Below are 13,055 nucleotides of genomic sequence, written 5' to 3'. Positions count from 1 at the left end.
CCGTCTCTACTAAAAATACAAAAAACTAGCCGGGCGTGGTGGCGGGCGCCTGTAGTCTCAGCTACTTGGGAGGCTGAGGCGGGAGAATGGCGTGAACCCGGGAGGCGGAGCTTGCAGTGAGCTGAGATCACGCCACTGCACTCCAGCCTGGGAGACACAGCGAGACTCCGTCTCAAAAAAAAAAAAAAAAAAAAAAAAAAAAAAGCTATAAAGTAAAAAAGGTGCAATAAGCTAAAGTAAATGTCTTTTTGAAGAAAGGCAAATATTGTTGATGTATTTTTGACGTTTGACCTATCCAAATCTCATACTGAAATGTGATCCCCAGTGTTGGAGGTGGGGGTCTGATGAGAGGTGTCTGGGTCATGAGGGTAGATACCTCATGAGTGGGTTGGTGCCCTCCTTGCAGTAAGGAGAGTTCACATGAGATCTGGTAGTTAAAAAGACCCTGACATCTCCTCCCCTCTCTCTTGCGCCCTCTGTTGCCATGTGACATTCCTGCCTCCCCTTCACCTTCTGCCATGAGTAAAAGCTTCCTGAGGCCTCACCAGAAGCCAAGCAGATGATGGTGCCATGCTTATACAGCCTGTGGAACTGTGAGCCAAATAAACCTCTTTTCTTTATAAACTACCCAGTCTCAGGTATTCCTTTACAACAATGCAAAATAGACAAACAAAATTGTTTTACACATTTAGTGTAGCCTAAGTATACAGTGTTTATAAAGTCTACAGTAGTATTTAGTAATGTCCTAGGCCTTCACATTCATAGACTCACTGCTCACTCATGGACTCACCCAGAGCAACTTCCAGTCTTGCAGGGTACATGCATGGCATGTGCCCTATACAGGTGTACCATTTTTTATCTTTCATTCTGTATTTTTACTGCACCTTTTTTTATGTTTAGATATGTTTAGATACATAAATACTTAACACTGTGTTATAATTGCCTACACTGTTCAGTACAGTAACATGCTGTACAGGTTGATGGTCTAGGAGCAATGGATTTTACCATCTAGCCTCAGTGTGTAGTAGGCTAGACCATTTGGTTTGTGTAAGTACACTCTATGATGTTCACACAACGATGAAATCACCTAACAACACATTTCTTGGAACATATCCCTGACATTACACAATGCATGACTTTACTGGTACTAGGGTTTCTTTGAAATAATGACCCACCTAGATTCCTCCAGGGAATCTCCAAGGCAGTAAGCCTCACTCACAGGCTCAGAGCCCCATCTCTTAATCATGAGCAGAGGACTGATTAGCAGGTGCCTAAGGAAAATGCCTCTAGCGTGGAAGATGGATACCATACCAACAAATAAAAAACAGAAAAAAAGACATCTTGGAGAAAACAGAGTATGCATGGGGAAAGAAAAAAAATTTTTAAGCTATCATTAAAACTTTAACATCTTCAGATAGAAAAGGGAAGATACTGAAGTCATGAAACCAAAAAAAAAAAAAAAAAAAAAAAAAAAAAAAAAAAAATCCTACAAAAACAAAAGGATTCAGAAAACAAAAAGATAATTCAAGGGTAGAGTTGAAGAAACAGAGAGGAAAGTAGATCGTAAAGACCAAAAAGAAAGGCTGAAAAAAGACATGAAAGTTTTAGGATCAGGAAAAGAAATCCAACATTCAAATAAAGGATTTCCAAAAGAGAGAACAGAGAAAACACAGTAGGTCAAGAATAAAATAAATCAAGAAAATTTCTCTGAACTGATATGAGTTTATAAACTGAAAGGTTCACCATGTCCAGCAAAGAATTTAGTATGCATGAATCAATTACTGCTCTAATTGTTTGATGTCTATTAACTTGCTTAATCTTCATAACAACCCCATAATGCACAATGCAATCCTTAGAATTTTGTCATACTTATAAATGTATTTCCACATCACTTACTGTACGTAATGAAAGTTTATATTTAGAAAGATGAGTGGATAAGATTTTTTTCTTTTTTAGTAAGAATTCATGCTTCCCTGCCAAAACAGACTTATCTCTTATATCAGTAAAAATAGTCTCTTGCTGTAAAGTCAGTTCTCTTTGTTCATAGTAATGTTCTACGAAGTTGCTGAAACACTGAATTAGCAAATATTGAACCACTGATCTTAGGGGAAATGTAGGGTTAGGTTCCTGCAAGCCTCTGGTCACATTTTCACCACTCGATCAATATAAAACTTTGTTTAATGTCTGTTTCTGCTTAAAGACATCTTATTTTTTGATTTATCACCTTTGAACTTATGACCAACAACACTGCAACTCATGCCTGAATCAAGCTTGTCTAACACATGTGTTTTCTCTGAAAGGCACATCACAGCCTTCTTGCTCTAAGGAACATGGCAGCACTTCAGCACCACGCTTGAGGGATGTCTTAAACGAGATCACCAACAAAAAGCACAAGAGTTTGAAAAATGTGACACTGAATAGACTGTGGAAAGAACACGTTTATAGAATGAGAGCTGAAACAAGAAGGCAGGGCATCACCCTGTTCGACCTCAGCTGGGATGGTACATATCTGGTGCCTTCCCTTTTTTACCACTCTGCATATGTCCACAAATGACCATGACAGAACCACGAGTATTGACTTGGGAGATGCAAATAGGTAAATTTTACAGAGAAAAAAGATTTACAAATACAGAATCTGCAAATAGTGAGGATTTACTGTTGTATTATTATTGTTATTAATGCTATGCATGTGAATGGAGAAAATATTTGGTTAAAGGCAAATTGAAGATGTCATGTAAAGGGCATTTTGTTGACCTTGGCTCACCCTCTCATACCTTCACTTCTGCAAACAAACCTTCTGAATCAGGAAACATTGTGTACAATTGTAGCAGTTTAGGGACTACTAACATTTTGTTCCGATCTGGTGGATGTCTAGGAAAGACAGCTCCAAAACCTGTGGCAGGCAATCCGGTGACCCTAAAACAAGATAACATTTTTTAGAAAACTTATTAGAGTGTAATGTGTAAACTTTCAAACCCATGTAAAACTAATTTAGGGGCTGGGCGCAGTGGCTCATGCCTGTAATCCCAGCACTTTGGGAGGCCGAGACAGGCAGATTTCCTGAGCTCAGGAGTTCAAGACCAGCCTGGGCAATATGGTGAAGCCCCGTCTCTACTAAAAATTAAAAAAAAAATTAGCCGGACGTGGCGGCATGCGCCTGTAGTCCTAGCTACTCAGGAGGCTGAGGCAGGAGAATTGCTCGAACCCGGGAGGCGGGAGGTTGCAGTGAGCCGAGATCATGCCACTGCACTCCAGCCTGGGTGGCAGAGCAAGGGTCCATGTCAAAAAAAACAAAACAAAAACTAATTTAGGGTTGGATTTTTATGGTGATTACTTTTTAAAGAGTTTTCATGTTTGCAACTTTCATGAACTTTATAAAACAAAATGTCTCAACAAGTCAATGGAAATTTTAGCATTTTTGTCATTATTTTGACTGCCTTTTTCAACAATTACAGTATAAGACAAAGGCTATGTGTCATACACTTCCATGGGGAGGCACTGTGCCAGGATGCAGGATGACAGCTATGACGAAGAAAGAGCTTCTATCCTCAAAGAACTCTCTATTCCTGAGGAAATGCCTCCATATAAATAACTAGAATGCAAGTCCAACTGTCATGTAGGACATAAAATACTCAGAGGACAAAAATAGAAAAGCAATTAATTCTGATTAATGACAGCTTACCTAATTCTTACTGCATGTCAGGCAACACTTCTATGCACACTTCATACTTTATTTCATCTAAATTTCGTAACAACCCTACGAAGTAGATGCTTTTGTAATTCTCATTTTACAGGTGAACAAGCTGGGTTATAAACACCAAAAAACTTTTACAGTACATTGTAGAGCTGGGGTTCAAACCTGGATAGTCAGAACCCTGGTCCAGAAAAAAAAAAAAAACAAAACACACATATAAAGAGGAAACAGCATTTTAGCTGGACCCAGAATAAGTAGAGAGCTGATTGGTAAAAAATTGAGGAAAAGAAACTCCCAGACAGAGAGAGATCGGCATGAGCAGAAAGCATGGAAGCTTGAGACAAATGTGCTTGATGTGTTCCTTTAGTGTGGAACTGGGGTCACTATACTTTTTTGCTACTTATACAAGTCCTTTCTGCATGTCCATATTCTATAAGTAAAGAAAAGTATTAAGAATACCTTTCGATAATCCCAGAGCTCACTGTTTCCTCATTCAATAAGGCCTTGCTCTTCATTTCAGCCCATGCTGTGTTTAAACACACTTGTGACAACTTTTCATGTGTTTCTGATACCCACCTCTGGAAACATAGAAGCCATATATAAGAAAAATGAATTCTCACTAAAAATGGTCAGTTACTAAAACATGTGTTCATTGAAGTACATTCTGATTTTAATTGTTGACTCTAGTTGACATTAAAAATAAGTGATAGCTCATAGCTGTCAACTGTTTCATCATAAATATGTAAAAATAGCAATTACTGTATGCTATTGGGAAATAAAAAGCAAATTGGTATTTCTACGAAACAGAAAGAACTGCATTCAATTAAATATACTAACTCTACCTACTTTCTATTTCCTTCTTTATCCTTCTCAGGGTTGGTATATTTTAAAAACCCTAAGAAGGAAAATGTTTGTAGCAATCCCTTTGTAAATTACAAGGACTTCAGATATCATCATCATCATCATCATCATCATTATTATTCATTCTCTATCATAGAGCATAATTCAATTAATTACTAAGCAATTATTGCTATGTGGAAAATCTGCCAACTGTAAGATGTACTCAAACCAATTGCAGAAACATCAAGGGTAGCATCTCAGGGATCTTAGGAACAAAATTGGATGTCAGGGATTCAATGTTTTCTCCATACAAAACTCTAGAAGATCATGAAGCTGGAGGTTCAGAGCCAAGAACCAGAACTCATCACCAAGAAAATCCATTACTTTATCTGAAAGACTAGATTTCCCAAGATATTTATGAAGTCTCAGAACACATTACTACTACTAGATTTTCTGTTTCTTGTTTGTTTGTTTGCTTGTTTGTTTGTTTTTAAAGAGAGACCACTCTTTAGAAAACCAGAGCCTTCAACTGCAAGAGTATCATGGCTATAGTCTGACGCTTTGGGTCCATTTTGCTTTAGTAAAAAGGCTTTGCTGTAACTGGGAGTCCAGCCTAGTCAAAATCATTTTGATTAAGTCTCTGGTGCTGGTTCCCTGGTCTACTCCATGGCTCTCTAGATCCTTGGCTTCTCAGAGCACTGCTCTCTAAGACCTCAACCTCCTGAATTACTATCCTCCCAGCCAAATTTCCCAGCTTTGATCCATATACCCTTAGCTCAACTACTCTTTTTCTTAGATGTTCAGGCTCCAAAGTCAATGGTAGATGACACTACATTGGGTCTTATTTATTTTAACAGCAAAAAAAAAAATCTTTTGAGAAAAAATTAGTAGCCACCACTTTGTTTGAAGGGATAAGATAAACCAAAAAATTAAGCTTAGATTGCTTCTCAGCCTTTTGGCTAAGATCAAGTTTAAAAATTAAGCTTAGATATGCTCTGATGATTTTTAACAGTAAAATATTTCAGCAAATCAACCAACTCTTTGAAAATCATATGAAACAAAGATATTGCCAAACATAAAATAAAGGAGTAAAAGGAAACAGATAATCATAGCATTAGTGGAGCAGAATGAGTGCTTATTCTTTGCCAGACAATGTACTAAGCACTTTAAATGCATTATTTTAATACGTTCTCAAAGCAACCATCTGAGTGTTATGTATTAATATCAGTCATGGTCTCAGAAGGGAAAAACAATCAAATTGGGAACTGAGGAGAACTTAATGAAGGATCTCTTTATAAACGTATGGGAACCATTAAGCAAATCAACACTATTGAAGCACCCTGAGGATAGCAATAGTGGAGAACCTTGGGGGTGGAACAGTTACTGTAACTCAGAACAACCTACAGCTATAAAGTGAGGGTCACCTGATAGTTGTATCTTTCAGAACAGAAACCCAGCCACTACCAAACCATGGTCCTACAGGGAGGAAATCACAGGAATAAGTGTCCAAGCTCCCTCTCCTCCCACCTCTGGTCACCTGCCAGTGCCTCCTACGGGCCCATCCCAGTGGAAAGCCAGAAGGCAAGGAGCTCATTGCAGCGAACCCTAGAGGTCAGTCTCCTTGGCACAAAGCAGGGTGAGAAGAGTGGAGAGCGGACCTGGAGGTGCAAATGAAGAACACTTGGTATAATTTATTTCTGTTTAAAAAAAGGGAAAACTAAGGCTGGAAGGGATTAAGTAATGCCCAGGCAAATCAGCCAAAAAGTAGAAGCTCCACAATTTAAGACTCATGCAGTCTGCCTCATTCATTCATCCATCTATCCACATCTATTAAGTGCCAGGCATCATACTAGGTTCTACGACTAGATTTGCAAACAAACACCAGAGGCTATACTAGCTATAGCATAGTAGGTTATAGTAAATCATGGGGATAATGGTAATAACAGCACATGGCCAGAAACCATTCTAAATGTCTTCACATTAAATGCTTGTGACAACTCTACAATTCTCACTTTACACATAAGGAAATAAAGACATGAAAAGTTTGAGACTCTTAAGTTACAACCCTGTAAGTGGTAGAACCAAGAATTAAAGAGAAGCCATCCGACTCCAAAGACAACTCTTAACTTCCGTCTCCTGTATCAGTGGCAAATGTTATCTCCCAATATTAGACATTCCTTCTTCATCATCAATAGAATCCCCAAACTTTAGCTGGGTGCCTGGTGTTGCAGACCACATTTTTCAGATTATTTTACTCTTAGATACGATCGGTGACTAGTTCTGGACAATTGAGAATAAGTGGAAATAGTTGTTTCCTGGAAAGAACTTCCAGGAAAAGTCCTTCTGTTCTTTTCCTTCTTGCTGCCTGGAATGCGGACATAATGACTGGTTTCCAGCAGCCATCTTGAGTCCTACCCAAGGATGACAGAGCAGAAAACTGGAAGGAATTGGTCTCTGACAATACATAGAACCTTCATACCAGTCCTGCTATCCTCCAGACCCTTTACATGAAATAATACAACCCTATATGAACAGCCTCTGTTGATTTGCAGTGTCTGTTGCATGTAGGCAAACCTAATCCTACACCATCTCAATGTGAAAAAATCACTTTGGTGCAGAAATGTTCATAACCTGACATAAGGATGGTACTTCATAAAAGCACTTCCATATGTTTAAAAGTCTTTTGGGCTTTGTATATATGTATATCACAGACTGGAGATTGGCAATTTGGTATGTGAGATAGCTAAATTAGCACAGCACAAACTCGTAGGATAATCACTAAAATTTCCATTTAATTTACATAATAAAATCTAGCTTGAGACAAATGATAATATAGAAAATATCTAATGTATAGAGGAAGCTCATTTCATAATGTCATTCATATTCCCTGTTTTCCTGAGTATGGATTATTTTTAAATCCCAATTTCTATTCTTCTAGAATGAACTCTTCCCATATGTGCTGCACTTATGGGAAGAAAATTCAGTAGATACATAACCTGGGTGACTGGTACAGGGAATGAGGAGAACACTTATGACTTCTCCTCAGGTTATATATTTCAGGTTGACCAGACTGTTCCTCTGGTAAGATTCATTTTAGATAATCCCCAACTGACAATTCTTTCCTGGGTTCTTTACAGGCACCCAGAAAGTATATTCCTCTGACCCACAGTGAAGGAAGCTGTGTTGGTCCGTTTTCATGCTGCTGATAAAGACATACCCAAGACTGGGCAATTTACAAAAGAAAGAGATTTAATGGATTTACAGCTCCACTAGGCTGGGGAGGCCTCACAATCATGGCAGAAGGCAATGAGGAGCAAGTCACATCTTACACGGATGGCAGCAGGCAAAGAGAGAGAGCGCATGCACTTGTGCAGGGGAACTCCAGTTTTTAAAACCATTAGATCTCATGAGACTTATGCACTATCACGAGAACAGCATGGGAAAGACCTGCCACCATGATTCAATTATCTCCCACTGGGTCCCTCCCACAACATGTGGGAATTATAGGAGCTACAAGATGAGATTTGGGTGGGGACACAGAGCCAAACCATATGAGAAGCTCAGGTACTTCTCACATCAAGCTTTTCCCTCTGATGCCACAGGCTGCTTCTGGAACCCTCCCATCTGTAGCCTTTTGTCAAGCATGAGTGAGACCCCAGTGCATCAAGTTCCCTAGGTGGTATCATTGAGGCCCCACTCTCAGGGTAGAAATTAAGGGGATACACTTCCCACCCCACCCCTTAGAAGATTAGAGGGGTTGGATTCACAGCATGTACTCTTTCTCCAGACAACTCCTCCAACTTCTAAATTCTTTTGGCCAGATCTCTTCGATTTCAACCTTTTTTGTTTGTTTTTAAATCATCAAGGTGAATGAGACACCAAGAAGCTCAAAACTCAGTTACTGCCCAAATAATTTGCATGTTTGGCATGAGTGGGTTGGCATCTCACTTACTTAGAATAAAGGAGGAGTTGGCATCTATTATCTTAGATCTTCAGTCATAACTAAGGAACAGTCTTATTTTAGTCTGTTAAGCAGCATTCCCCCTACCAACTGTAGCTTTTCTGCACCATTGCCAAAAAAAAAACCAAAAAACAAAAAACAAAACAAAAGTTTGATTATCTTTTAAAATAATCACAAAGACCATACTTATTTCTCAGAAGTTTTGTCCTTGGAAATCCTCACTGTTTCACATCTAGGTTAACTCAGCAGTGCCATGTAAAGATTCTACAGGATCCAAGAGAGGCCTCTGAAAATGTAACCACTATTATTTTGAACAACTGAGACTCATAGGGTGCAATCAGAAAAATAATTGTATTGTTTTCTACAACTACCTCTTCAAGAAAGCTTTTGTGAACTTATTCCTTCTTCTTCTTCTTTTTTTTAATTTTTATTTTTTAGAAATAGGGTCTCACTGTTATCCATGCTGAAGTGTAGTGGCACATTCATAGCTTACTGCAGCCTCAAACTCATGGGCTCAAGCAATCCTCCTGCCTCAGCCTCCCAAGTAGCTAGGATTACAAGCGTGCACCACCACACCTGGCTTAGGGGATGCTCATTTTCCTGTCTCTAGCAGAAATAAATTTATAACAAGTCTCATTTTTTCCTGATCACTCTGAGATAACAAAACCACTTCTTGTCACAAAATAGTCTTAATTAAATATTTAATATTAGTAAAATAAGCACAAAAGACTCTTCTAATTGTCTGGGCAAAAGGAAAAGCAGAGCAGGTGGAGAAATAATAAATTATCCAACGCAGCCTACCCCTCACACCCACTTCCCTCTGCCTGCTTACCAGCCTAGAGCAGGCTATAGCTGGAGGAAGAGAAAAGCTTTAACTCTAAATGAAATCCATCATTTTGATGAGATATTTTAATTATTGAAATGTGACCAATAGGCTTTTTGTTATCTTAGATTGACCGTAAAACCTAAGGAAGCTGCATAGGATTTTGTCCAGGCATGAAGGAAGAACTGACTCCATAAAGCAGGGTAAATAGGCAGTGGAGGCAAAAAATATGGATGTGTGTGTCTCTGCATGTTTGTGCGTGCGGGCCTGTGTGTACGTACGTGCACATGATTGCCCAATTTAAGTCTCATTTGTTCAACATAACAGTTACACCTGCTTAAGCAGACTAATATACATGAAAAATTAAAGTCTCATTTCTGTAAGAGTTAAATTAGGGCATGATTACTGATGTAGAAAAGGAGCAGCAAATGCAAGTGATGGGATCAAAATGCTGGGTGGCCCGCTTTCATTCCCATCCCAAATGTCTGGAAATGACAGAGAAGATACTTGCTAGAATAAATAGACTCAGAGATGCAGCAGAAAACTGGGGAAGTACACTCAGTGGGCCAAAATTGATACAGAATTCCTAACACAGGAAAGCCAGATGTGATTGTGGTGATATTGGAAAAGCTGATCTAAAGTTGTTCCAGGAGAGAATGCTGAAACCTGTGACATCAACCGCAAGCTCCAAGATTATGGAGATGGGAAGCAAGAGGAGACCCTAGCTCAACAGCCTACTATCCCCAAACATCTTCCTTTCCTCTGCAGTGGCATTTAAAATTATTCCATTTATAAACATTTGATCTGTATACCCCTTTCAGGTGCTTAGATATGAATGCAAGAAGCATCTATAAGATTATAAGATTATACTGGTCAAAATACTATCCTACAATGTCAAAGAAAAAAATACTTGAACCAATTAAGTAAATAATTGAATTTCCCATATCTGGGATAATTATATCCTTTGTATCCCTTTTAGGAACATTAGTTTTCAAATGTGAAATTTTTATTCACTAAAACAGCTCATATTTAGGCTTATTTGGCTAGTCTTAATCTATTCATAAAACGAATGCTAATATACTTTTGTACTATTCATTTATTTGCCATTTTTAAATCCACACTGTCTGTGATGCTGTTAATATTAGCCTAATTTGCTCAACAGTGTTGTCCTGTTAGTTCCAAAAATGCCTTGGCATTGAGCCACTAGCTGTATAAGAAAAATCTGTTTAATGAATTGTTTATGTATTTCTTTGTTCATTTATGTCTGACAAATTCTCAGCTTCTATGACACAGCATCATATGTGCTCGGTACTTAATCCTTCTAAATTTATGGGATTCAACATGCACCCCTTTCTCAGAAGTGGTCTTTGTCCTCCCAGTGGCTCTCACTTTAGTATCAGCCTCACATGCTAGGAAGGTAACATAAGTGATTGTGATAGGGCCTTTGGTAGTGTTGTGAGGATCCTTGGGTGAGAGGCTTTACAAGTTGAAGCAATGATAGTAGACATACTCTTGATGATTTTAGTTTGCATGGAATTCACCCTGGTAGAGATATGTAGCACCTGAATAAAGTCCAGGTAAAAGACCATAGTTTAGAATGCTATTACCCACTAAGCTTAGAATAAGACAATCAGGGCAAGCCCAGTGGCTTGAATTACTGTTCTCTTGTGAATCTATTTCCCCAATGGCGTTACTTGGCCTCCTGAAACCTGAGGGACCATTGAAGTAGGAAATCAATTATCCCACCATTGAAACCTGAATGGTACGTTTCCAGATTCTGCCAAGAGATGGTTCCTTTAGGATTCAGCTCCAGAGCTTCAAAGGAAACCATACCCAAACCTCCTCCAACCCATTTCAGTTCAGGTGCACCTCACAGCATCCTGATGTTCTTAGCATCCATCATACCCTTTGCCACCATGGTTATGTGTTCCCATTTCCCCTAGGAACCTATGAGCTCCTTATATACAAGGACCAATTTTTGAATTATGTTTCCTACCCTAGCACTTAGCATTATGCGTGGCAAAGTAATGGGGCCTCAAAAAATGTTTGTTGAATGTAGAACTTCTTCCTTTTATCCTTTTCCCTTTCTCCCTCCTCCTCTTCCTTCCTACCTTCTTTCTTTGTTTCCTTCCTTCATCCCTTCCTCTCTCCCTTACTTCCTTTCTTGCTTCTTCCCTTTCTTCCATAAATACTTATTGAGCATCCACTATGTTCTAGGCACTGTTCTCGGAACTGGAGATAAAACAGGGAACAAAACAGATCAAAGTCCCCACTTTCATAGAGCTTGTATTCTAACAGGAGGTGACAAATGATTAACAACTAAATAAGTCTGAAATATGTCCAGCAATGTAAGTATCATGAAGAAAACTAAAGTAAGGAAAGGGGATAGGGAGATATGATAAGAATGGACTGCTCTTTTACATACAAAAGGGTAACTGGCTCATTGAACAAGTGGAACTTATAAGTAGGTACAATCAGAAAACAAACCTACTTTTCCTCCATCACTGCCCATCCGCAGTCATTTGGAGGGACTAGTTCTTTCTCACGCTCCTTGATTAAATATAAGACAGGTCCCAGGGCATTTCTGGTTACTCTCAGATAACACAAAACTTCTCTGGCTACTTTTGTCCCAAGAGGATTTTCACTGAGGTAAGTAAAATGCCAGTCCCATATAATAGTCAAAACTTTACACGTCATGGAAAGATTCTCATTCCTCCACCTTGGGGCTGCTTCGGCCTGGCCCACTATATTGGGAACAGGGGGCACAGTTGGCTTCTTCTCAATTATCCCACTTGGACTTCTTCCTTATTCCCCACCTCCCTCTATCTCCTTGGGGACTGATACCAAGGATGTGTGGAGATGAGGAAGACAGAGAGGTAAATGCAGGAATGGCAGAATGTAATCTTGCTTTGGTTTCCCCTGGACATGTTTATCTTTGACCCTCTCTGGCACTGGTGAATGTTCAAAGATGACTTTCTTGGGATGTTCTGGTAGACTTTGGGATCACCTCTGGGAACACTGAATGGCATGTCCCGTGATAGAAGATGCCTCTGGCTAGACTTAAATGTCTTGCCTTGGCTCCTGGAAACCCAGCTAGGCCCACCCATCTCTCCCTTTTTTCCTTCTACAAATATTTATTGGGCACCCACTATGAGGTGCTCTTTCACAGGCTCTGAAACGACGCCATGTCATTTTCTTCTTCCCCGTGGTCCACACTGGATCCACAAGAGGCACATCTGGGCCCGAGGATTCACACATCCTTGCTCCACCTCTAGGGGAGCTGGCTCCCTCTTTTCTGCTCTGCTTCCTCTGACCAGTCACCAGAGCCTTATGTCTAACTTCGTGAGGCACACAAGGGTCCTTGAGATGAGACTTAGAGCACACTTTTTCCAAAACTCTCTCTGTACTAACAAACTCCTCTTCAGGCTTCTTGCATTTCAATTATCTTGTATCCCTCATGTGAGTGGGAGCCAATTAGCACCATCTTCTTTGAGGATCTTGCTTAAGTGACCTAATTATTTACTTTGGCACATGAGGCTATTGTTCTGTTCTTAGACTTTTAGAGCCTTAGCCAAAATGTAGACAAAAGTAAGTCCCATTTTAAACTCTGCTACAAATAAATGATGCTCACATTAGCTCCTGCAGCAGCATTTAAGGACAAGGACACCTTCAATCAGCTAAATGAAAATGCGGTGGATGGACAAAGCAGCCATTCAGCAGCAATCTTACAAAAAAAC

General features: G+C 39.5%; 2 protein-coding genes across 5 annotated transcripts in view; one reads left to right on the top strand and one right to left on the bottom strand.

Moving 5' to 3' along the window:
* PTAR1 (protein prenyltransferase alpha subunit repeat containing 1) overlaps positions 1 to 13,055 on the top strand; it is a 424,325-nt gene that overhangs the window by 265,948 nt on the left and 145,322 nt on the right. The gene's annotated exons all lie outside the window — the stretch shown is intronic.
* The window catches only part of CFAP95 (cilia and flagella associated protein 95), an 85,957-nt gene that overhangs the window by 45,297 nt on the left and 27,605 nt on the right, over positions 1 to 13,055 (bottom strand). For all 4 annotated transcript variants that reach the window (XR_007719735.1, XR_007719736.1, XM_050760924.1 and 1 more), the window contains exons 3-4: positions 4,154 to 4,272; positions 2,848 to 2,916 (exon numbers count right to left, since the gene is read on the bottom strand). Coding sequence is in view for 2 of the 4 variants with exons in the window: in XM_050760924.1 (XP_050616881.1) it covers positions 2,848 to 2,916; positions 4,154 to 4,272 (188 nt within the window). In the remaining 2 variants the exon portion in view is untranslated. The remainder of the gene's footprint in view (positions 1 to 2,847; positions 2,917 to 4,153; positions 4,273 to 13,055) is intronic.

Source organism: Macaca thibetana, chromosome 15 (assembly GCF_024542745.1).
Source record: "Macaca thibetana thibetana isolate TM-01 chromosome 15, ASM2454274v1, whole genome shotgun sequence".
Classification (NCBI taxonomy): Eukaryota; Metazoa; Chordata; class Mammalia; order Primates; family Cercopithecidae; genus Macaca; species Macaca thibetana.
Note: the sequence above shows the minus strand (reverse complement) of the source record. Positions and strands in the feature narration are given on the sequence as shown.